This window comes from Orcinus orca, chromosome 2 (assembly GCF_937001465.1).
Source record: "Orcinus orca chromosome 2, mOrcOrc1.1, whole genome shotgun sequence".
Taxonomy (NCBI): domain Eukaryota; kingdom Metazoa; phylum Chordata; class Mammalia; order Artiodactyla; family Delphinidae; genus Orcinus; species Orcinus orca.
The window spans coordinates 8,662,206-8,688,954 of NC_064560.1; the positions used below are offsets into that span (position 1 = coordinate 8,662,206).

Below are 26,749 nucleotides of genomic sequence, written 5' to 3' on the forward strand. Positions count from 1 at the left end.
CACAACAAAAGAAAAAGAAAACTTTACACTGTGGATGATTACGTGACATCCAGTGAACCTAATATATCCGCTTCATGTAGGTCAGTTTTCACTTGTCCTGAGGATCAAGTAAAAGGTCACAGGGCGCATCTGAAAAGAGCCACATCATAATTTTGGTGCTGTGGCTGAAATAAAACTGTAAGATATACACACATACACAACCCCAGATAGATCTATCTTAAATGAATAAAGAAAAATAACAATGTAATTTATTTAAAAATACTTCAAAGACACTTTTCTTGATTAAATCTGTGACCACTTCATTTTTCCTGCCTCCTTAGAAAGTTCTTAATCAGTGAGGCTTCTTCCATCTTATTACCACATTTACTCTATCCACGATGTCACACACTCATAACCCGCATGGACAGTTCAGTGCTCACATCAACAATATTAAAAAAAAAACAAACCTCTTATCAGAAGAGTGGTACGTTAAGGATTCTATTTTGCGAGTTTGTGGGAATGCACCAAAAATTGTCCTTTTTAGAACATAATGGTTTTCTTTCTCCTAAAATAATGAGCCAAAACATTTAAGTGAAACAAATGACACAAAAGTACAACTCTTGGAGGAAAAAATCTGACATTTACCAACAGTTTGGGGGAGGTGAAAGGTCAACACTTAAATGATGCAGTCTGTAACATGAATCAGTAGTGTATCTATGTCGGGCAGAACTTCTCCACATTTGGGGCAAGAATGAATTGGAATATTCTGTTGTTCCTGCTGCATCCAGTTTCTATCCTCAGCTCCTGGGAATAAGCATTAAATGAAATGTTAATCCATTCCTTCCATGTTGCAAGCAGTTTTTAAAAACAGATGGTAAATTTTAATTTTAACATCAGTTAAACTTGGTAATCAATACCTCGTGGGAAATGAATACAGGTTTTATTTTGGTCTTTAACTGAAGTAATCGACACACACAGAAAAAAATCTCCAAAAGTAATACCTGCTTCCCTATCATGTTAGGATTTAGGCTCTGTTCCAGGTTCTAGGTATGTGAAAATATGTGGTTTTGGTTTTAGGTACAGGATGATACACATTCTAGTAAAAACTAGAATATTTGAGAGAAGAAAAGGATAGATGAGGATGTAAGCTAAGGAGAAGGAGAGAATTTGGACAGTGCGCAGAGCATGGAGAGGGACCCTGGCACAGCAGGGACCTTCTCAGAAGCAGAGACAACAATTACGGCCATTCAGTAGATGCTTTTGAGCACTTGGGAGATGGGAGAGAGGGATACAGACATGGTGGGGACATCAGGCAAGAAAAAGACACAGTGGCACGACGTGAGGGAAGCACTGAGACTGTGTCAGACACAAGGTGGTTTTGTTGGGGAGGGCAGAAAAGGGCGCCTGGCTCAGACTGCTCGGTGCAGACAGGCCCCCTGATGAGACCAGCTCCACTTGAGAGGAGTCTTAGGAATGAACAAGAGTTATCCAGATAAAGGAAGTGAGGAGAAGGAATTGAAGAATCAGTCCTATTGTTTCCCCCAATTCTGGAGTTGGACTGAGGTTCAAGTCTTAAATCAAAGAATGCTCTGAAGAAGTCATGGCTCTCAGCAGGTCCCCTGTGTGCAGACCGTGCTCAGTACAGGAAATGGTTTCTAGTTCCCAGAGCACCTCATTGATCTGATCTTTCTGCACCGATGCAAAGCATTTTAGTTTTTCAGCGTCTCCACCCAGGTCTCTAGATTTTTATTCAGCCCCCAAAATGTTTGTTTTTGCAGATGATAGTGGAGGTAACTTTTTTTTTTGATTAATTAATTTATTTTTGGCTATGTTGGGTCTTCGTAGCTGCGCGTGGGCTTTCTCTAGTTGTGGCGAGCGGGGGCTGCTCTTTGTTGCGGTGCGCGGGCTTCTCATTGCGGTGGCTTCTCTTGTTGCGGAGCACGAGCTCTAGGCGCGCGGGCTTCAGTAGTTGTGGCACGTGGGCTCAGGAGTTGTGACTCACGGGCCCTAGAGTGCAGGCTCAGTAGTTGTGGTGCACGGGCTTAGTTGCTCCGCGGCATGTGGGATCTTCCTGGACCAGGGCTTGAACCCATGTCCCCTTAACCACTACGCCACCAGGGAAGCCTGAGGTAACTTTTAGTATGGTTTTTTGCTTCTGAGCATATTATTTGAATACACTAACATGGGAGACTGTTACGGATAGTTTGTGTTAAGCAAACTTTAGAAGCACCCTTGAATAGAAATACTGATCGCAAAGCATGATTTCTGAAGCAGGGAGCTTTCTAACAGTCTCATTGTTTTAGATCAGGGGTCAGTAACTTTCTGTAAAGGGCCAGACAGTAAATATTTTAGGCTTTACAGGTCATAAATTTTGGTCATAACTACTCAAGTCTGCCACTGTAGCATGAAAGTAGCCAGACAATATGTCAATAAGAGGGCATGACTATGCTGCAATAAAACTTTACTTATGCAAACATGTGACAGGCCAGATTTGTGGGCTGCAGTTTACCAAACCCTGCTCTAGATGACAATCTGCCACTTATCAGGGACTGTTAATTCATCCCTTTAAACTTTATTGCATCTGTCTGTGCCTTTATTTTTGTCCTGGTCTAGGTTTCAAGATGCAGACTGGGGCTGTTTTATCAGTCAGCTAATGGGTTCCCTCTGCCTCCTGGCTCTTCACTATAAAATAAGCTTAGTCAGTTTTCATTATTAACACATCACACTCATTTCTGCCTTTGCCCTTTTATTCTCATACAGAAGTTATCTAAATCCTGGCTTCCAGGTCAAGCTTAAAGTCACATCTTTCCAAGGCCTTTCTCAACCCCCCTGGCCCTTAGGGGTTATCCTTTCCTCTTATCTCCAGCACTGTTATTTCTATTCCTTACTTGTTATCTTGTATTATGAATTCATCTTTTTATGTGCACATCCTGTCTCTCCAACTAAACCATAGGCCTTCACGGATCTGACCATGCCTTATGCCCCTTTGTTCCCTCGTGTTCAGTCAAGCGCCCAGACCAGAGTAGACACTTAGACGGCTGCAGACGGCAGAGGACAACCATGATGAAATATACTGAGGGGAGCTATTGTTTAAGGCAGCTTTGTTAGGAAACAAACAAAAAATCTTAAGACAATCTGTTTGGAATATTGTTTTTTATAAGACAAAAAAGCTTATTAGGATAATTAAGAATACATTTGCACTCTGTGGCAATTTTTTTGTTTGTTTTTTTTGTGGTACGCAGGCCTCTCACTGCTGTTGCCTCTCCCGTTGCGGAGCACAGGCCCCGCGGCCATGGCTCACGGGCCCAGCCACTCCGCGGCATGTGGGATCTTCCCAGACTGGGGCACGAACCCGTGTCCCCTGCATCGGCAGGCAGACTCTCAACCACTGCGCCACCAAGGAAGCCCCTCTGTGGCAATTTTTAGATTATAAGTCAAAGAGTGTTTGACCAGTTTTTTTTTTTTTTTTTTTAAGTGTAAATAGATATTTGCCTTATATCTTCCCCTAAGAAATCCAGGTGCAAGAGATTGTCCATTTTTTGAACCAAAACAATCTTGGAGGCACTTCTGGGTATGGGGTATATGGATGTTGCTATAGGATATTTAAATTCACGTTAGAGAAAAGGCCTGGTGGTGCTCACGTGGGTAGATGCAGCCTTCAGAGAACACAGCTTTACCTGCTGATGCTAAAAAATGCCTGAGGCTAATATTTATGTCAGTCCCTGTGCTGCTTCTGCATATGCCCCATGAATACCATGTGTATTATTTTTTTTGGAATTTTTTTTCTATGTGTATTTTTAACCTGAATTACTACCTCTAATATTTACTTTAACCTAATTTTTCCTGTAAAAGAACTCTGGCAGGGGCATCGGTGGAGTTAGGAGGTAAAAGGGATACTCAGAAATTTCCCTAGGATTTAATAGTTAACTATACATACTAATATTGCTTCCTTGCTGTTGATAACACTGTGATAGTTCCATTTCAATAGTCTGTTGGTATGTGGAAGGGACTTAGACTCAGCCAGCATTTAAAAAAAGTTAAAGAACCAGTTATGTGAAATGTGGATAACATCTCTCTCTCGCTCTCTCTTTTTTTTTTTGGATAACATCTAACACCCTGATTCTTCTTAGTGGCATTGCTATTAACTTTTCATCTAGCTATGTCAGTCTTTGATCCTGTGAATTTTATGTTTTTTCATATCTAGACTCAAGGAAATTACTTCCCTTTCAGTGATGTAATTTACTGTAAGTGACAGAACATTATTACTAGAGTATTAAAACCACGTAATAAACAAAGCACCATACTTTGAATAAGTGTCATGATCAATTTCACTCAGGGAATTAAAATCTGGATGCAGTACATAATTAGTGCCAGTCTATTACATGCAGTACCATGTAGTGGTGAACAGTCAGATAACCTTGGGTCCCATGTCCAGTTCTGTCCCTAAAAATCCTCGTGATCCTGGGTTATTTAACCTTGTCTTCTGGAAGATGGTGATACTATATACCTCGTGGAATTTTTGAGGATCACGTGAAATAATATGTATGAAGGGATCAGCACAGCATCCATGCATAGTAAACTCTCAATAAATGGTAACCTTACTATGTACAAAACAGGAAGCAGGTGAGCATATAAGCTCCAAGGGAGCTTATTTATTAGAGTACTTAAATGCATATTTAGAACACATAAATAATGGGGTAAGAGTTCACTGGAAAGAGACTGTAGGAAGAGAGATATGAATGAGGGAAGGGCATCTACGTGAAGGATACCGCATAAGCAAGTATATGTGGCTATATAAGCTTAGGATAAGTTCAAGGAACAGGAAGTGATTCCATTGGCTAATATCTATAGGGGAACAGAGTGAGAGAAGGCTCAAAAGTTTGGCTATGCCAGGCCTTAACTGCTAGTGTGAAGAGTCTGGTCTGGATTCAGTAGAGAGTAGATGGAGTTTGAGGTACTGTGGAAATAAGACTGATAGGTGCTACATTTTTGGTAGCTTGATTTGGAATCCATTGTATAGATGTATAGTGGAATTTTTCTTCAAGCATCTTCTTCATAGGATAGCTAACCCCGGGAGCCCTGACAACCTAGAATCACACGTGACTCACCTCTTTGAACGAGATAAACCTGCTGGTCAGCGTCACTTGCTCTCGCCCCATGACGGCTCTGCATTTCCATCAGGGACTGCCTGCTGGGATGAAAAGCAGCACTACATGTGAAACCCTGAAATACGACAACGTTGAGCAGGCATTCAACAGAAGTACGAGAAAAAAAGACCTAAACTACAAAGCCAAGGTTCATAGAAACCAGAACTTAAGAGTAATTTGAGCTTTAAATATTACTGGCACTAGGACACAATGTAGTAAAAGTAAATAAGATTTTTAAAAATCAGGAAACAAACAAAATGTCAATTGACAGGGGAAAAGATTAGAAAAAAGTGGCATATTTCTAAAACAAGACACAACAGAGCAATTAAACAGTGAAGTAAATCTACATATATATATATATATATATATATATATATACACACACACACAGAGTTCAAAATTAGTTATGTAAAGCAAGTTGCAGAATAATACCTATAGTGACCATTTTATAACCTAGGCACCTTGTTTTAAGAAATTAATATTACCTTGTTTTAAGATATTATATAGATGTGTATATATGCAAAAGTACAAAACAGCTGGGGATGCTGTTGCAGGCAGTGTGGGGAAGGGAGAGAGGACTATAATGGCAGGGGGTGTGGGGAGAAGACTGCAACTTCATCTACAACTCCTTTTTCTTTTAATAAAAATATACTTGGGGCTTCCCTGGTGGCACAGTGGTTGAGAGTCCGCCTGCCGATGCAGGGGACACGGGTTTGTGCCCCGGTCCAGGAAGATCCCATGTGCCGCGGAGCGGCTGGGCCCGTGAGCCATGGCCACTGAGCCTGTGCGTCCGGAGCCTGTGCTCCGCAACAGGAGAGGTCACGGCAGTGAGAGGCCCGCGTACGGCAAAGGGAAAAATATATATATATATATATATATATACTTGAAGAAAATAAAACAAATATTAGTAACTGTCGATTCTGGATGGATACATATTGGTGTGTATTATTTTATTCTCTGTATTTTTCTATTTTCTATTCCTCAATATTTCAGTTTTTTATCAAAATGAAAATTTTAAAGATAGAAGTAATTTTAGCAGTATTTTCTTTGAAAACATTACAGAATTATTTTAAGTGTTAGGAATATTTCATCCATGACAATGGCAGGATATGACTTCGGAACACATAATGTCACGTTTTTACAATTTATCTAAAAGAACTCGATCAGGTTCCCACAAGATGCTGCCAGGCCTTGCAGGGCAAACTAAGTGTTAGGGACACCGTCAGGCAAAGTGTGCTCAGAGCGAGTCTTTTTTTTTTTTTTTTTTTGCGGTACGCGGGCCTCTCTCTCACTGTTGTGGCATCTCCCATTGTGGAGCACAGGCTCCTGACGCGCAGGCCCAGCCACTCCGTGGCCATGGCTCACGGGGCCAGCCGCTCCACGGCATGTGGGATCTTCCCAGACCGGGGCACGAACGCGTGTCCCCTGCGTCGGCAGGTGGACTCTCAACCACTGCGCCACCAGGGAAGCCCCAGAGCGATTCTTATAGCTCAAATTAGGAAACACTGTGGGTCACCTCTCCCACAGACCGGGTGATATGTGCTCTAAGTCTTCCCCTCATTCACCTGCCTTCATCTTCAAAAGCATTATTCTCTTTCAGCAGAATTGCCAGCTGCAATGCCATTTGCTCCTTTTCTTCATGAATCTTCTCTCTTGCTGCTCTTTCTGCATGAAAGTCAGAACAATAAACCTCCATCTGTTAGAGGAAAAAAAGAGACAGAAGTTACCCCCCAGACAAATGTGGATTCTCTACAGCTCACCTGCTGATAAGGTGAAGAGGTAGTGCTGCATCCTGTGACATTGTCTTGCAAATAACAGGTACTTGTCCCTGCTAGAAACCAGTGTAATCACCATGACTTTCCAACTACCTTCAAATAGAAGACACAAGTTACGTGTGTGTGTGTGCGCGCGCTTTAAACTATCAGAGCCCAGCAATTACATAGATATAGGTAGTTTAAATACTGTGTGTACCATTAGTTCAGTAAAATTCTCTGGTCTCTTTTTTAAAAATAATATTCAGCACTAGCTTAATATGGTAAATGGTTTATTTACCCTGGCAGGTATATTTATGAAGGCTGGCCTTAAGCTAAATTTAAAATAACAACAATAAATAGATGCTATTTATTGAATTCCAAACATCTGCAGGGTCCTATGTTTGGTGCCCTTATTGACCATTTTATTTCCTCCTTATCCAAAATCCTGGGAAGGCAGAATTGCTATGCTCATCTTACATTTATAAATTTAATAGCTCTTAATCTTGGGGAAATTAGTTAAGTGCTCAAACCAGCATTTGAACCCAGATTGAAGCCCATGTACCATGGACGCTTCCATTTACCATACTGCTTTCCACAGTGGTAGCCAGCCTCCAAGATGGCGCCAGTGATCCTTACCTCTTGGTAATCATACCCTCATGTGGTCCCCTCCCACAATGAATGGGCCAACCTGTGTAACCACTAGGATATTACAGAAGTAATGGTGTGTGGCTTCTGAAACTAGGTCATAAAGGACACCATGGCTTCTGCCTTGTTCTCTCATGGATCACTTGCTCTGGGGGAAGCTAGTTGCCATGTCATGAGGGTATTCAAGCAGCCCTATGGAGAGGCACACATGGTCAGGAACTGAGGCCTCCCGCCCATAGCCATGAAAATGAGCCATCTTGGAAATAGATCTTTCAGTCCATCCTGAGTGCAGCCTCATGAGAGACCCTGAGTCAGAATCACCCTGCTAAGCTGCTCTTGGATTCCTGATCCATAGCAACTGTGTGAGATAACAAATGCTTGTTGTTTTAGCTGCTACGTTTGGAGAATAATTTGTTACCTATAAAAAAGTAAATATGCCATAATATGTAGTTTCTTCACTGTTACAAAAATTATAAAGTGAAAATGAATGCCTTAATAGTGAATTGAGTATTATTTCAATACCAGTTTTTAACTTCCTATATTTAAAATTGGGTTTTTCATTTCAAATTTAGTGGTTCTCGGATACAAATTTATTTATTTATTTTTTCGGATACAAATTTTTATCCATTACTTTAAAAAGTAAAATTAATAAAAATTTAAATATTCTAATCACACTGTAGTTACCAAAAAAGTATGAAATAGATCATTTTAAGGGACTTCTGCCATTTGTGAGTAATCCAACATTTTATGGTTATCATTGATAGATTATGGGCTTTTTTTTGAGTCAGACCTAAATCTGAGTTAGAGTCTCACCTCCATCAGTTATGAGCTTTGAGCCAGTAAGAACTGGGCCTTTGTTTTGTGCATTCCTATATCCCCGGCAGTGAGAACAGTGTCTGACATAAAGTGCTCAAAAAAGAGTTGTTGAATGAATGAACAAGAGTATCCATCAAAACAAATGTCTCTGTACAGAACATGGCAAAAGTACATGACTACAGTATCATGCACAAACAAAGGAAATGCCTTAAAGAGCTCAGGTTGAAATTCTATTCCTGTCGAAATAAAACTAAAACCATAAGTTCAGTCAACCACTTCCATATTTCACTGGGCCAGCCACTCTGGGCAGCTGGTACTGAGTATGTATATAGGAAATAATAAACTTCTGGCATTGTTACACTACAAATAATCTGTTTATCTTCTTCAGATTGGCAAACATTTAAAAGAGTGATGCAAGGATGTGGGGAAATAGGAGCTCTCATCTACTTCTGGTAAGAGAATAATTTTCATTATGCATTTTTGGAAGACAACTTGGTAATACTTATTTAACTTAAAAACAGGCATATCCAATGACCCAACCATTCCATTTCTGTATCTTACTAGAGGTTCCACAAGTGCACAAAGACACAGATACAAGAATGTTCAGTTCAGCATTGTTGATAATAGCAAAAATATTGGTACAACCTACAGGTCCATTAATAGAGGACTGGTTAAACCTGTCATGGCAATGTACACTTTGGACACCATACAACTGTTAAAAAAAACTACATATGGCTGTGAGTAATAACATGGAGAGATATCCAAGATATATCATGAATGAAAAAGTAGTGCAAAATGTATGGCATGATCCCACTTTTAATTAAGCAAACAAAATAGAAACAAACAAAAAAAGGTTTCCCCCCACTTTTTTGGTGATTTTACATCTCAGGCAGGATGCATGTTCACTAATAAAACTCTTCTCTAAGGACTCCACCCACCAGTATGAAAAGTGGGCCCAAACAGTCACAACCAGCCAATTGTACACAAATTCTTCCAGAGAACAGTGAGAGAAGAAATGTGCCCCAACTTGTTTTTAGGAGGCCAGTAAAACCCTGAAATCCAAACCCAACAAGGACATGAGCAGAAAGAAAATTCTAGGCCAATCTTACTCAAGAATATAGATACAAAAATCCTAAGCAAAATATAAGCAAACCAAATCCAACAATATATACAGAGGATAATTCAAGAAAGGCAAAGTTTAATATTTTAAAAATCAGTGTGATTTACCACATTAACAAATGAAAGGAAAAAGGCATATAATTATCTAATTATATCATTATACGAAGAAAAACATTTCCTAAATAAAATTCAACATCCACTCAAAATAAACATTTTTGGCAAACAAGGAAGAGAAGGGAATTTTCTTAATCTAGTAAGTGATACCCATGAAAAGCCTATACCAAACACCACACACTCAACAGTGAAATGTTGGAAACACTGCCACTGAGACTGAGAGCAAGGCAAGGCTGCCTGCTCTCTCCACTGTTACACAGCATTGCACTGGGGTCCCAGCCAGTGCAATAAGGCAAGAAAAAGAAAGAAAAAAAATATACTGAACTGGAAAGGAAAAAAAAAAAAACCTGTCATTATTTAACTGATCTTAGTGTACCAAGTCCAAAGGAATATTTAGAAATATTATTAGAATTAAAATGTGAGTTGAGTTAAGTTTACTGCATGGAAAGTCAATATTAGGAATCAATTGTATTTCTATGTAGCAGCAACCGTTAGAAAATGAAGTTTTAAAAAATGCTATTTATAAAACTATCATAAAAATAGAAAATATCAAAAAAATAGAAAATATCTAGGAATAATCTAATAAAAGATGAGCAAAATCTTTACTAAGAAGATTAAAAATATGACTGAAAATAATTAAAGAAGATATGTCATGTTTGTGGACTGGAAGAGTCAATGATGTAAAGTTGCCAATCATCTCCAAATTGATTTATATATATTTAATAAAATTCTAATCAAAATCCCAGGGTTTTTTTTTCTGTGTAGAAAATATCAAGCGAATTCTGAAATATATAAGAAAAGGAAAACCTAAGGTCCTCTTGAAGAATCTCAATGAGGTAGGAAGACTTTCTACCAGATATCAAAGCATTTGATTCTTTATAATAAGACAGTATGGTACCAGAGCAAGGATGTACAAATAGCCCAATGGAACAGTATAGAATCCAGAAATAGACCCGTGGGTACCTGGACACAATATGTGACAAAGAGGGCATCAGAGTCCTTAAGATGACCTTTTAAATAAATGGTGCCAAATGAACAGGATATTCATGCAGAAAAAAATATGAATCTTTACCCTTACCTCACTCCATATAGAAAAGCTAATTCCAGATGGTTTCTAGATCTTAATGTAAAAGGCAAAACCATAAAACTTTTAGAAGACAACGTAGGAGAATATGTTCATGGCCCTGAGATAGTGAAAGTTTTTAAACAGGACACAAAAAGTACTATAATCATAAATAAAAAGACTCATAAACTGGATTGCATTAAAATTAAGAATTTTCGTTCAACAGACACCTTCATGAGAGTGGAAAGGCAAATCATAGAGTGAAGAAATCTGCAAAAAGTATAACTGGCAAGGGCTTGTATGTGGAATATATAAAGAACTCCTATAAATTGAAGAAAAAGCCAGAAAACCAGAAGAAAACTGGGCAAAGACCTGATCAGGCTCTTCACAAAAGGGGATGCTTAGAAGGCCGTAAACATCTGAAAAAGTACTCACTCTCATACCATCAGGGAAATGCAGATTTAATGAGACACCATCATAAACCCACTAGAATTGTTAAAAATTCTAATACAAGTATGGGTAAGGATATAGAGCAACAGGAACTCTCTGTTGGTGGGAGTGAAAACTGGTCCACTTTGGAAACCTCTTTGGCATTATCTATTAAAGCTGGGTAACATGCATACTCTATGAACAAGCAATTCCACTCCTAGGTGTGTACCCAACAGAAACGAATGCACAGGTGAACAAAGAGACACGCGTAAGAATGACAGAGCAACATGAAACACAAAGCCCCAAACTGGAAGTAATCCAGCTGTCTATAAACTGTAGAATGGGTAAGTTCAGTGAGTAATACCCTTAAAAGTGTGGTGCACTTTCCACCTGTGATATAGTTCGGTAAAAAGGTTTTTAAAAATATACTGGTGGAAATAGTATAAAATCAAAACAGATATTTTAAGCACTATCACTTTCCTGTTAGAGAATACAATCGGGGTTGGCCTGCCTCGGCTCACATTTGGGAACGAAGCCTACCTGAGCCCTGAGAACAGCCATGGTTTCCAGGTCCTTCTCCTGCTTGGCGATGGTCTGCTTCATCTCATCCATTTGGAGCTGCTTGGAAGCCAGGGCTTTCTCTGCCAGTTCCAGCTTTCCACTCAGTTCCTGCAGCACCACCTTATCCACTTTTTCCGACTGAAAAAGACAAACTTATTCTAGACATGGTTTTGAAATAATTCAACCTATTTTAGTAAAATATTAGATGAAGGTTTATTTTTTAAAAAATGACTGGCTTTAAACTATTCTGGTAGTCAGCAGTGATAACTTATTCGGCAACTTTCATGCACTTAATTTACACCTTGAAGATAATAATTTCCTAATTTAAAATAATGATTTATAAAAAGAAAACACTAAAATAAGAGAGATAATAGTAAACCCTATCTCAGGGCGGGTGTAAGCTGCTGATACTCCTATTCTTTCACTCACATTACTCTTAACTTTATGAAATCAGTGGAATGTTTGAATTAAAAATTTACTAGGTCCTAGGGAGGAACAATATTCTAGTAAAAGTAAATGAAAAACAGAAAATATATTTCTAAGAATATAAACTCAAAGACCCCTTCTAATTCAAGGCTCCTGTGGTCTTTATTTATTCCAGTTTTATTGAGGTAAAACTGCCAAATAAAATTGTAAAATATTTAAAGTGTACAACGTGATGATTTGATATACATATACATCGTGAAAGGATTCCCACCATCGGGTTAATTAATACATCTATCACCTGACATCTCTATCCATGGTGTTTAAATTATCACACCATTCTGGGGGCATTATTACTATTACTATTACAATAATTTAAGATGCAGCCGGATAAGTCCAGGGCCTCAAGTTCACTGACAGCAGGCAAGCTAGCCCTGTGATAGCTCCAGGCAGCAGTCTTACTATACAGTCATTACTCATGTAGGAGCCCAGGCTCAGCTCTCCTACAAACCCATCCACTGTTAGAAATGCTAAAAGCTTAGCCACGGAGCAAGTAAGCCCATGCGCCACAACTACTGAGCCTGTACTCTAGAGCTCGTGCTCTAGAGCCCGTGAGCCACAACTACTGAGCCTGTGTGCCACAATTACTGAAGCCTGCGTGCTTAGAGCCCACGCTCTGCAACAAGAGAAGCCACCGCAATGAGAAGCTCACGCACAGCAACGAAGAGTAGCCCCCACTCACTGCAACTAGAGAAAGCCCGCGCACAGCAACAAAGACCCAATGCAGCCAAAAATAAATAATAAATAAGTAAATAAATTTATTAAAAAAATGCTAAAACTGTACTCCGACCATAGGACATGCACATCACCTCTGTACACAAGGCACATTATACATGTGTGGAATATCAGGAGTTATAAAATGTTATAAACACTTAGACACAAGAAATCAATTATAAATGGAAAAACAACCCTTGAAACCAGACCTAGTTAAGGATTAACACAACCACTTTAGATATTTACATAAAATGTTAAATGGCTATGAAAGTAATTTTTTTTCTATGAGTACCTCTCTTCTTTTTAGTTCCTCAGTTGTTTTCAGTGCATTATTGTATTCTTGAAGAAGCCTGTTGTGTGTCAACTGTAGAGTGGCTAATTTGGACCTATTTAGAAAGAAATTTTAAAATGGAATCTTGGGAAGAATATCATAGAAGCTTAGTCTTACCTCCCGACCCTCTTCTGAACACTCAGGTGACAAAATCTTCCCTCCCACCCTTATCATCCCACCACCTACTAGCATGTTCTTACTTGCAAAGAAAACAATTCCCCCCTCCCCAATCAAGATAGATTACAAATAATTTTCATAATTGTTATTATAAAACTTAACATTTATCTCCTCAGAAAAGTCTACTAGTACGCCTTCAAATAAATAAAAGAGAAAAAATTTTTAATTTATTCTTAAATCCTGATTCCAATCTGCATAAAAGAGCTATTCTATCTTCTTTTAGCAAGTAGCCATTCAGTCACAGCATACTCACTTTTCATCTTCTGTTTTTGCTTGCTCCATTTTGATTTCTGATCGCATGCTTTCTACTTGGAGCTCTAACTTTCTGTTATTATAAACAAGCTCTTGCTTTTCACTCAGCTCTGATGGGGTTGGAGAATTTTTCCTTTCAAGGGCCTGACATCTAAGAAAGAGCAAAATTTCATGAGGACAAAACAATACTTCATTTCTCAGTGGCTTTTAAACGAATCCCCAGATTATGTAGCAAATGCAAAGAATTTTAGGATTACATTTTTCAAAAATTTAACAGTACAAAATTAAATATTTTATCCTCCCTGCTTCTTTACTAGAAGTAAGTAATATTTCTGAACCGTTATGCCTGAATATAAAAAAATACAGATTTTTGTAAAAGGAATTTACATATTTCTGAACCCTTATGCCTAGCATAAACAAGTACAGATCTAAGATCACACAAGCTACTGTCTACCTGGAGTAATTGTTTCAACTAGTCATGCAAATATATTTCTGTGATTTAGATACAGACCAGACTAGTAATTGGCTAGAGGTGCTTCTCATATAGTGATCCATGGATATCTTTAGTATTTTTAAAACTATGGGCTCTGTTAAGCATAAAAAATATGACTTCTGACAAAGATTCAATAGGCGAGAAGGAAATGCTTTCAGTCCTCTTAAAGATCAGAGAGAAAATTTCAATATAACAGCAAATACAAACCATTGATAGCTACGTGCAAGGCATTAACGCAAAGCATGTTAAACATTAGCTTACTTAATACAAAGTCAGAATTATGACACACAGTTTACAAACGATAAAACTGAGACTCAGAGAGGTTAAATAAATAACTTGTCCAGGGTAATACCACAAATAAGGCGTAGATCCATATTTCACCCTGAGGTCTGTTTCTCCAAAGTCCTTCGCATCAGCTGCTATGCTGTACTAGATAACCATTGATACTGTACAACCTTGGTCAGTGGAACTCCGTGGAAACATACACTTGTATATTGGGCTGGAAATATGTTTGCTAACTAATCCAAAAGAACAACATCATCTTAGCTTTCCTAAATTTGGGATAACTTCTTACATCAAGAGAAACAAGCAAATGCAAAATTCTCCCAGTTTATAAATTAGACTTCATGACTGCTTGAAAATCAATTTTTTTTTCCTAAGTAAATCTCACTCAAGTTCTTCTTGCCCTTTGTAGCTTTTATGTTTGTTCACATCAATGTTGTCAGCTCACGTAAGTCACAGCAAGTCTGGCTCACTGCTTTTTCCAGGTCTTCATATACGCCTAACAAATGTCCCCAAACAGCAGAATCAGAGTCCCTTGGGCCCATTCCCCCATATTACTACAAGGACTTCTTAATATGTTTCTATATTAACCTGAACATTAGGGTTTTCTGAATTCATATTTTAATTAGGTCTGTTTTTCTTTTACTCAGTAAAACAGTAATAAAACTATATTTTTGTATATTAACATATTTTGTAAAACTGTACACTTTTCGAAGGAGGATAAAATTCGTCTCTCATCCTTACTTTTCCTGAAGTCTCTTCTTCATCAGGTCAGCCTCACTGAGTTTCGTGTGAGCCTCCTGAAGCTCCTTAAACAGGGTTGTCACCTGAAGGTTCAACGTTTCCACTTCACTTCCAACCTGTCATCCAGGCAATCACAAACACGCATTTGTCAGAGGCTAAATGAACCTCTTTGTGAGAAAACAGTGTGAACCACTGGTGTCTAAATAAGACTGCTGAATTGATTAAACTTTTGGCAATTAACGCCCCAAATATCTTGTATGGAAAAAAAAGCTTTGGGTACAACTCTGTTTCATTATAGATCATTAACTGATCAGTTTGGATGCACTTGTGATAATGTCTTTATCTTAATTAAAATGAATCCTGGACTTCCCTGGTGGTGCAGTGGTTAAGAATCTGCCTGCCAACTCAGGGGACACAGGTTAGAGCCCTGGTCCAGGAAGATCCCACATGCCATGGAGCAATTAAGCCCGTGCACCACAACTACTGAGCCTGTGCTCTAGAGCCGTGAGCCACAACTACTGAAGCCCACGTGCCTAGAGCCCATGCTCCACAACAAAGAGAAGCCACCACAATGAGAAGCCCGAGCACTGCAATGAAGAGTAGCCCCTGCTCGACGCAACTGGAGAAAGCCCGCACGCAGTAACAAAGACCCAAAGCAGCCAAAAATAAATAAATTAAAACAAAAAAAAGAATCCTGATCATAGTTCAAGGGATCCTAGATCACAGTGATGTCAAAGCACAATCTAATTTATCCAGCTAGCAACTCATGCCCATATTCCCTGGCTGATTTATTTTTCTAGTTTACTCAACTATTTTCACTGTACTGCCTTTTCCCTGGCAGCTCTAGAATTTTTGTCAGTGAGTTTTATGGTGCCATGGAAGTCTCAGTACTTCTCTATTATTAGTTATCGATTAGTTGTAGTCAATAGGGTACTACTACTCACAGGTGTTCTCTTCATCTCAGTTTTTAAAATATTCTCCATTCTCTTGAAAGTAGGAGACTCAGCCCAGAGCATGGCATACAGTAGGCATTTGATATATATTTGCTGAATAAATAAATTAGCTAAAGTATTTTATGTAAATGCCTTTCTCATGGGCTACTATGGGTCTTACAACTTCCTGCCTTCATCACCTTTCCCCAAGCTTCGGACTGTTTGCAGGCTACGAGGCACGTCTCTGAGTTGCCACAGAACAGAAAGGTATATGAGCATGTATATAAAAATGAGCCTTTTTTGTTCATACTCTTTTGTTCAAACCAGTAGTGGGATAGAACCAAGATCTTTCAATGCTCCCTTACGTTTCTGGGTCACATCCTCAAATGATCTTATTATAAATTGGACAAAATTCCTTTCTCAATTAGTGGGCCTGTCCACTTAGGAATTCTGGAGAGAAAATCAGCCAAGAAGAGAGAGAGACGTGATTTCCTAGAATCACTAGGACAGGAATACATCTCAGTACAATTTACAATGAATGAAATTCAGATCAGGACAAGGAAATATGAGAGAAATAGAAAATACTCAACATGGAAATTATTTCTCTACTGCTAAAGCCAATAACACATCACAAGATGCGGCTCCAGCGCCTGCACTACTCTCTGTCCACCGGGGGTGTGGTAACAGTCTTAGACTCTTAGTACCCACAGTTTCCGTGCCTTTCTCCTCTTCTTTCTCTTGTTCTGTGTGCCCCTCTGTCTGGGTCTCAATCTCACAATGATCCTTCGCTTTCTTTTCAAGATCAGAAATTCTGAAAAATTAAAGAATATAGAAAAGTTACTTTCTCTTTGGCTTCCAGAGGAAAAACAATTGTGGAAGCACTGAAAAGAACACCGTTCAAAATCTGGATAAAAGATCAATGTTTTCAAAATCTCTTCGCATTCTCTATATTAGCTCTGGTTTTGCTTTCAATCTGATATTGGCTAGAATTGATTTAAGGGATGAATGCACATGGAGGTATAAGATATGTATAATTTATCTTGAACACTGAAAAATACTGCCTCTTTTCACATCATTGTCATGCACAGAAATATTTTTTAAATTTGTGTTTTTATGTTTGTACACATGTGCATGCACACGTGCTACATGAGAGTGGGTGTCCCTTTATAAGGATTCGGCAGAGAGGGAAAGACTTGTTTTTTGGGACCCATATAAGTTTATGAGGTCCTGAAAACAAACAAATATAGCAACATTCTTACACTGAATCATAATCATATGAAAGCCATCCCGATACAAATGAAATAAAGAGACTTGTGGTTAAAGACGGTAGATTTAAATATACGCATGTAATTTTTCTCCCACTTTGAATGCCACTAAAATGACTTTTTAAAACCACATACCTACAAGAACAAAGAGAAAGGGAGAGGAAATAATAGCAAGAAGATTTAGGAAGCATTAGGTATGAGTGGGAACTGACTAGATAGCCCAAGAGGACTGGATCTGAGCCAACAGTAGGGAGAGCCAAGATGGAACCCACTTCATACTGTGGGACCCCCAAAGGCTCAGGAATCAGTGACACCAGGTACCTCTGGACGTGGGGATAAAGTTGGGACCTGTTTAAGAATGACTAGAAGGTCATAAAATAAAGGGTCTCTTGACTCAGAGTCATTAATCAGAGTTGAGGGGTTGGGTTCCCTACTGAAAAGAGGGGAACTTACAGAATACTAAGACCCTCAGCCTTCTGTTCCTACTCATCTCCAGAATGCTGGCAACTAGAAAAGTACCCTTCAGACAGGAGACTGGAAAAGTCTCCTCTGGAGAATTTGATCAGGAAAAGGAAAAGATTTAAAGTTTCTGACGTAAGACTTCCCCAAGAAAACCTCCCGGCCAGATCTCCCTACACATGCACACAGCACTTTGTTTGTTTTTAAATAAATTTATTTATTTTAGGCTGTGTTGGGTCTTCGTTGCTGCGTGCGGGTTTTTCTCTAGTTGCGGCGAGCGGGGGCTACTCTTTGTTGGGTGTGCGGGCTTCTCATGGCGGTGGCTTCTCTTGTTGCAGAGCATCGGCTCTAGGTGTGTGGGCTTCAGCAGTCGTGGCTCACAGGTTCTAGAGCACAGACTCAGTAGTTGTGGCCCATGGGCTTAGTTGCTCTGCGGCATGTGGGATCTTCCTGGACCAGGGCTCAAACCCGTGTCCCCTGCATTGGCAGGCGGATTCTCAACCACTGCACCACCAGGGAAGCCCCACACAGCACTCTGATCAGCATCTAACCCCCCAGTCTTAAATCCGATCAAACAGTAAAGATTACCAGACATTTCAGGAAAACCTTAAAATGAAACAGACAAAGTAAACCAGAAAATAAAACAACTTACTGAAATTAGAATATGCCAAGGGGAAAAACTTCAAATAAAACACAAAAAAACCTATCATCAATATCCTTAGGGACAGAAGGAAACGTATTACCACCATAATAAAATGGAAGAGGAACATTCAAAGGAACTGTCCCCCGCCCCACAAAGAAGATGAAAGTTGATCAAATATATCAGAAAGCAGAAAAAGAGAAAGAGCAAGAGTGAAGGGGGGATGGAGAGAAAGAGAGAGATAAGGAGAGAGAGAAAAATGGAAAAGAGGAACACCCAGTTGAGAAAGTCAGAGGACTGGTCCAGGAGGTCCAATTAAAAATAACAGTAGTGCTAGAATGAGAGAACAGAGAAAACTGAGGATAAGAGATTATCCCTGAATTATTTCAAGATCATTTTTTGAGAACTGAAGGACATGAGTTTGCAGAATGAAAGAGGCCAAGAATCTCCAGAACAAATGGATGAAAACAAGGTCACACCAAAGCACATGTGAAATGTCAGAAAACTTGGGACAGAGCAAAGAATCTTTGGGGGAGAGGAAAAACAAAAGAAGTTTTAAACCAAAAGATTAAGAATCAGAATGGCAATGAGTTTTTCAACATTAACACCAAAAGCTAGAATACGATGAAGTAATGCTTTCAAAATTTGGAGGGAAAATTATATCCAATACAGATTTCTATATCTAGCCAAATTATCCATTAAGTATAAAAAGGTAGAAACAGACATTTTCAGATATGCAGTTCTCAGAAAATATCCTTCCCATATATTCTTTCTTAGTAAGTTAGTGGAGATATTTAAAGATATTTAGGGAATGAGAAAGGCATTGGATTCAGGAAACAGGTGATCCAACATAGTAGAGATGAAGGAATTCCACAGGACAATGACAAAGGGAGATTCCAAGATGACTGCAAATCAGCAGGACCTAGATAACAACCAGGCTGACTCCAGGAGAAAAGTCTTCAAGAGAAAACTATTAGACTACTAACATGTTTGAATGTAATTGAGATTTCCTCACTGGAGAAAAGTATGGTGAAACTAAGCAAATTTTTATAAAGGTAATTCTGCATAGAGATTTTTTTTAAGTATAAAAAAGGAAAAGTGGTCAAAGCATAGAGCACAGCTCAACAGAGAACTGTATGTGTGCGTGGGTATGTACACATAATAATAATAAACACTGAGTAGTGACCTAACTGAATGTCAATATAATCAGTTTTGGAGTGGGGTGGGAAGAAGGGTCCAGAAGTGTGTGGAGTGACAATGGTGAGGGTGAAAGGCAGTTAAATCCTCATCCTTCATAGCGGGAGGTCAATAGATTATGTCTAAAATAGGAAACAAAATTTAAGTAGCAATTTAATCTTGATATATGGGAGTATGTATCAAAAGAACCAGCTAAATATGTTGCAAGTGGTTGTCTGAGAAGCAGGAAAAGGAGGTGGGGGGTGGAGGGGGGTTGGTCAAAGAATTACTGTTTTTCCATAAAAAGCTTGTGGAACCAATTCTTTAAACTATGTGAATTCAAACCTGATTTTTAAAAAACTTAGTGATAGGGGCTTCCCTGGTGGTGCAATGGCTGAGAGTCCGCCTGCCGATGCAGGGGACACGGGTTCGTGCCCCAGTCTGGGAGGATCCCACATGCCGTGGAACGGCTGGGCCCGTGAGCCATGGCTGCTAAGCCTGCGCGTCCGTAGCCTCTGCTCCACAGCAGGAGAGGCCACAACAGTGAGAGGCCCGCGTACCGAAAAAAAACAATTAAAACATTAAAAAAAAATTAAAAACTTAGTGATAATAACAAATAAACAAACAGCATTAGTATCTGTTGCAAACTGCCCAACCTAACTGGTGGACAGGCACTGTTTCTAGCTAAGCAAATCAATGGGCCAAGAGCTGGTTGGTGCAGGGTTGAAGGATGGGCCGTTATCACGCCACTCACATATGACGCAGGCTTCTGACCTACATTTGAATTTCAACTTAATTTTGTAGGGCAAATTTTCATCTCGGCTGACTTTTCCCTACTACCTCTTGATTATCCCGGGTCACACTTCATGTATACTTTCCCTCTCCTTCCTGGCTATCAGTTTAAGTTTGTTTAGAAGACACAAATTGCACGAAATATGAATCCTGGCAAACAATAGAAGAAAGGCAAGTCTGTTGTCCGCTGTCCCCACAAATCCCTAAAACTTTTCAGAGTAAATTTTAAACTGTCTGTTACCCCTATTTCTCATGAAAATGGTTGAAGACTGACTTATGTATTTGAGAAGAAGACATGTTAGGTCTTGGAACGTCTTTCCATCATATCCCACATAGTAAATCAAGCCAGGTTGTCCAGGAATCAGTGATTTTATTTCTTGGTTTCAGTCCGACCTTAGCCAGGAGGTCATCCTAATACCCACATGGGGAACATTACTCTTGGCAACCAATCACTGACTTGCCAGGTGTTAAATACTGCGAGAAGGCTGACGCACAAAATGGAAATTTAATGCTATTGAGAAAGGGATCCTCTACAGGGAGCTCAGGGTGAGAGAGGGAAACACCCATCTCAAAGGCAGGCCTGACTTCCTAGCTGCAATCTGAAAAGCTATACCTCCAGACAGAGAGCTATCATTATTTTGAAAGCAGGAAATATATACTAGATTATATGAAAGATCCGGATGTATAATCAGAAAATTCCTAAGTTTATACTTTTATTATTAAAGCTAATCATGTTATCTGAGGAAGGATGAATTACTGGCTAAACTTGACTTCTTAGAATGGTGTGCAGAACTCAGGAGGGTAAACGTGCCAATGAAACAGAAACACACTGATTACTTATGACTATTAAGGGTCTTTTTCAAAGCAAAACATCTTCCCTTTAAAAATTGGCTGGAATAATTAAGGTGTAAAAAGAATGCTTTTACTTAATTATTTTTCTGTGCATTATTTCTAGATTTTGGGACTTGTCAAAAAGGCAGGATGAATATTTTACTCCATTAGAATACATGGTACTAGTTTCCTGGAAGTTAACCTCTGAACTTTTCTAAGGGACAGCGGTAGGATATGGGGTAAAAACCTACGATTCATAGCTATCATACCTTTTTCACCTCTGAAAAGAGCTGACGATCAAATAAGTCATTGGACAAACACTGAATATTCTAGGTTACCCTCATCCTGAATAAATAACTTACGCTTCATATTTTAAAAACAGATCTTATAGTAAAAATTTCAACTGCTTCAGTTAGAAAGTGCTTCTTATAGTGCTATAATTTTAAGATTAATGAGCCATTTATAATGTCTGAGAGAATTAATTATGTCTCAGACATAATATATTTATGTATATTATAGTATATCCTATTTACAGTATATTTATTATTAAATGTTGCAATCAATGGAACCCTAAAACTGTTGCATTATCTCCCCCGTCTTATGTGATTTCGCACTTTGCCTTCATAAAAAGTTCAGTCACACGTAGAAATTCATTGACTTCACAACTCTATGAGGTAAATAAATTTTATCCTAAAGTGCGTGTGTATATCACATTCTATGAGGCCAGTATTTCCCTTATACCAAAGCCAGACAAAGACAACATAAGAAAAGAAAACTACAGACCAGTACCCCTTAGGTATACAGATGCAAAGATCCTTAACAAAAGACTAGCAATCCAAACTAGCAACATATAAAAAAGATCATACGTCATGACCAAGTGGGATTTATCCAGGGGTGAAAAGTTAGTTTGACATTGGAAAATCAATCGATGTAATACATTATATTAATAGAGGTTAAAAAAAACCCATACAGGGACTTCCCTGGTGGGCCAGTGGTTAAGACTCTGTGATCCAATGCAGGGGGCTCGGGTTCGATCCATGGTCAGGGAACTAGAGCCCATATGCATGCCACAGCTAAGAGTCTGCATGCCACAACTAAGAGCCCGCATGCCGCAACTAAAAAGATCCCCCATGCTGCAGTGAAGACCTGGCACAGCCAAATAAATAAAGGTAAATATTAAAAAAAAACCCATACAATCATCTTCATAGACTCAGAAAAAGCATTTAACAAAATCCAAAACCCTTTCATGATAAAAATTGCAACTAGAAATAGAAGGGAGCTTCTCAACTTGATAAAAGCATCTATGAAAAACAAAGGTAATACCAGCTTAATGGTGAAAAACTGAAAGCGTTCTCTTCTAAGATCAAGAACAAGACAAGGATGTCTACTTTCTCCTCTTTTATTTAACACTGTACGGGAAGTCTAGCCAGGGCAATTATGCAAAAAAAAGAAATAAAAGGAATCCTGGTTGGTAAGGAAGAAGTAGCACTATTTCTTTGCAAATGACATGATCTTGTTTACAGAAAATCCTAAGGAATCCACTAAAAAAATGATTAGCACTAATAAATGAATTCAACAAGGTTGCAGGCTACAAGATCAATATACAAAAATCAGTCGTAGGGGCTTCCCTGGTGGTGCAGTGGTTGAGAGTCCGCCTGCCGATGCAAGGGACACGGGTTCGTGCCCCGGTCCGGGAAGATCCCACATGCCGCAGCGTGGCTAGGCCTGTGAGCCATGGCTGCTGAGCCTGCGCGTCCGGAGCCTGTGCTCCGCAACGGGAGAGGCCACAACAGTGAGAGGCCCGCGTACCGCAAAAAAAAAAAAAAAAAAATCAGTTGTATTTCTCTACACTAGCAATGAATAATCCAAAAATGAAATTAAGAAAACAATTTCATGTATAATAGCACCAAAAAGACTAGAATACAAAGGAATAAATTTTGAAAAAGAAGTACAAGACCTGTTTGCTGAAAACTACAACACATCATTGAAAGAAATTAAGGATGACCTAAGTAAATGGAAAGACACCCATGTTTATGGATCAGAAGGCTTAATATTGTTAAGATGGCAATGCTTCCCAAATCGATCTCCAGATTCAATGCAATCCCTAACAAAATCCCAGCTGGCTTTTCCCCCCAAATTAACAAACTTATCCTAAGAATTACATTAAAAAAAAACAAGGGACCCAGAATAGTCAAAACAATCTTTTAAAAGAAGAACAAAATTGGAGGACTTGCATTTCCCAATTTCAAAATTTACTACAGAACTAAAGTAATCAAGACTGTGTAGTACTGACATAAGGATAGACATATAGATCAACTGAATAAAACTGAGTCTTTAGGAATTAATCTTTACATTTATGGTCAACTGATCTACACCAGGGGTGTCAAGACAATTCAGTGAGGAAAAGAATTATCTTTTCAACAAATGGTGTGGGACAGCAATATATCTACATATGCAAGAATGTAGTTGGACCCTTACCTCACACCATGCACAAAAATGTACTCAATATGGATCACAGACTTAAATGTAAGAGCTAAAAGTATAAAACTCTTAGGAAAAAACACAGGGGGTGAATCTTTGTAACCTTGGGTTAGGCAATGGTTTCTTAGATACAACACCAAAAGCAGAAGGGACAAAAAACCAAACAGATAAACAGGACTAGATCAAAATAAAAAAATTTTATTTTTTTGGCAAATGATGGCAACAAGGAAGTGAAAAGATAAGTCACAGACTGGGAGAAAATATGTGCAAACCATATACCTCATAAAGGACTTGTATCCAGAATATTAATGAACTCTTACCATTCAATAATTAAAAGACAATCCAATTTTTTTAAATGGGCAAAGAAGAAGATATACAAATGGCCAACATGAAAAGATGCCCAACATTATTAGCCATTGGGGAAACAGAATCAAAATCACAATGAGATACCACTTCACATCCACGAGGATGGTCATAACCAAGAAGATACACAACAGTGGTGTTCATGTGGATGTGGAATAAGTGGAACCCTCATACATTGCTGGTGAGAATGTAAAATGGTGCAGCCACTGTGGAAAACAGTTCGGTAGTTCCTCAAAATATTCAACGGTAACCATGTGACCCAGCAATTCAACTCCTAGGTATATACCCAGAGAATTAAAAAGATATGTCCACACAAAATATTGTGCATGAATGTTGAGAGCAAATATTATTCATAATGGGAAAAAAGTGGGAACAACCCCAATGTTCATCAAATGATGAAGAGATAAACAAAACGTTGTCTAGTTACGTCACGGAATATTATTTGGCAACAAAAAGGAGAAAAGAACTGACACATGCTACATCATGGATAAACTTTGAAAACATTATGCTAAATAAAATAAGCCAATCACAAAAGACTACATGTTGTATGATTCCATTTGTATGAAGTGTCCAGAAAAGGTAAGTCTATGGAGACAGAAAGTAGAATTACTAGGAGGAATGGGGAGTGAGTGCTAACCGGTATTGGGTTGCTTATTTGGAAGGAAAAATGTTCTAAAATTATAATGTGATAAAGGCTACGTAACTCTGTGAATATTCTAAAAAAACCAAATTGAAACGTACACTTCAAATGGATGAATTGTATGGTATCTTAATTATATCTCAATAAAACTGTTAAAAAAGCAACGTATGGGGCTTCCCTGGTGGCGCAGTGGTTGAGAATCTGCCTGCTAATGCAGGGGACATGGGTTCGAGCCCTGGTTTGGGAGGATCCCACATGCCACGGAGCAACTAGGCCCGTGAGCCACAACTACTGAGGCTGCGTGTCTGGAGCCTGTGCTCTGCAACAAGAGAGGCCGCGATAGTGAGAGGCCTGAGCACCGCGATGAAGAGTGGCCCCTGCTCGCCACAACTAGAGAAAGTCCTCGCACAGAAACGAAGACACAACATGGCAAAAATAAATAAATTAATTAATAAACTCCTACCCCCAACATCTTCTTAAAAAAAAAAAAAAAACAATGTATGCATATTTTGCATTGCCTATTTCATACCTTTCTTTGGCTTCCTTGAGGGCAAGTTCGAGTCTCTCCACCTTCTGGTTTCCTTCCCTTAGACAAAGCAGGAGCTGGCTCACAGTTAATTCCTCAAATTCCAAATAATTCCTGGCACCTTCTGCAGATTTGCTCCTACATCAGGACAGCATAAAGGTTAAAAGGTTTTCATGAGAAAACAAAAATGTCAGAGTCTACGAATATTACTGGAACCGGTTTAAAGGAACTGCTTTCCAGAATATTCTCTAGTTAATTCTCATTTACAGACCAAGCACAGCTGGCCCAGTGACCACCAGTGCCTCACTCCTCCATGCTTTCCAGGGAAGGAGTGGGGACTGATGGGTAGGCTCAATTTACGCTGCACGTGCTCGCTTCCTCCGAATGGTCACCATGTCCATGGCACCAGACCACAGGACCCACCGAAACAGTGGGGCAGAGGTAGCCCTGGTTTTTGGTGTCCGGCTTTCCTAGAGGACTAATCTCCAGGAAGACCACAGTCATACAAAGGGCACAAGCATGTGTGCTGCCCATGGTGACATGCAGACCACCGGCCTTTCTCCAACTCGACTGAAACCACCACGTTCTCTAGTCAGGAGAAGAAAATCATTTTTGTTTCTGGTTTCAAACAATTAGAGAAGAGAAATGTAGGCACTGTTGGCATGTCAAATATTTTTCTTGATTTCCAACTCAGATTAAATCAAGAGGCAGTTCAATGATGAAGAAAACCACAACGAGCACTGCAGCAACTAAACATTCTGGACGGCTATGCTGATGCCAACGGCAGCTGCTCTTTCAGTAACCTACTCAAGGTCACACATCTAACAAAAAGCCAGGATTCAATCCCAGTTCCCGTCGCCAAAGCTCAAACTCTGAACCTAGAAATCCATCTCTGACTCCTTAAAATACTTTCAAACAGGGTAAGGAAGCTGTTATTAAAAAATAGCTGTGTGGGGACTTCCCTGGTGGTCCAGTGGTAAAGAATCAGCCTTACAATGCAGGGGACGCGGGTTCCATCCCTGGTCGGGGAACTAAGATCCCACATGGCGCGGGGCAACTAAGCCTGTGCACCACAACTGCTGAGCTGGCGCACCTCAACCAGAGCCCGCCTGCCGCAAACTACAGAGCCCAAGTGCTCTGGACCTGCGCCACAACTACAGAACTCACACGCCCTAGAGCCTGCACGCCACAGCTAGAGAAGAGAAAACCCACACGCCACAACTAGAGAGAAGCCCTTGCACCACAACAAAGAGTAGCCCCCGCTCGCTGCAACTAGAGAAAGCCTGCGCGCAGCAACAAAGACCCAATGCAGACAAAGATAAATAAATATAAATAAATAAATTTTTTTAAAAAAGCAATAGGGGAAAGGGGGAAGCTGAGGAATTTCTAACTAAAAAAGGGAGTAACTTTCATTTCTGCCAACTGCCCTGTTTGATGAAAAAATATTATCTAATCCTGATTTTCTCCCTTATACAAAGGCTTGGGAGCATAACTGAAAAAAATATAACCCACTTTTATGTTTTATAAGTACATTCATCAAG

The 26,749-nt window shown here is 39.3% G+C and overlaps 1 protein-coding gene across 11 annotated transcripts in view; it reads right to left on the bottom strand.

The window, feature by feature from the left end:
* Positions 1–217: 217 nt before the first annotated feature.
* OPTN (optineurin) overlaps positions 218–26,749 on the bottom strand; it is a 42,245-nt gene continuing 15,713 nt past the window's right edge. For 8 of the 11 annotated variants that reach the window (XM_049705605.1, XM_049705599.1, XM_049705602.1 and 5 more), the window contains 9 exons: positions 25,212–25,346; positions 16,744–16,846; positions 15,104–15,219; positions 13,586–13,735; positions 13,117–13,210; positions 11,607–11,765; positions 6,692–6,822; positions 5,088–5,170; positions 218–783 (listed from right to left, as the gene is read on the bottom strand). In XM_049705605.1, the coding sequence (XP_049561562.1) occupies positions 656–783; positions 5,088–5,170; positions 6,692–6,822; positions 11,607–11,765; positions 13,117–13,210; positions 13,586–13,735; positions 15,104–15,219; positions 16,744–16,846; positions 25,212–25,346 (1,099 nt within the window). In that variant the 3' untranslated portion in view covers positions 218–655. The remainder of the gene's footprint in view (positions 784–5,087; positions 5,171–6,691; positions 6,823–11,606; positions 11,766–13,116; positions 13,211–13,585; positions 13,736–15,103; positions 15,220–16,743; positions 16,847–25,211; positions 25,347–26,749) is intronic. The other 3 variants (XM_049705597.1, XM_049705606.1, XM_049705607.1) reach the window with 3 other exon arrangements.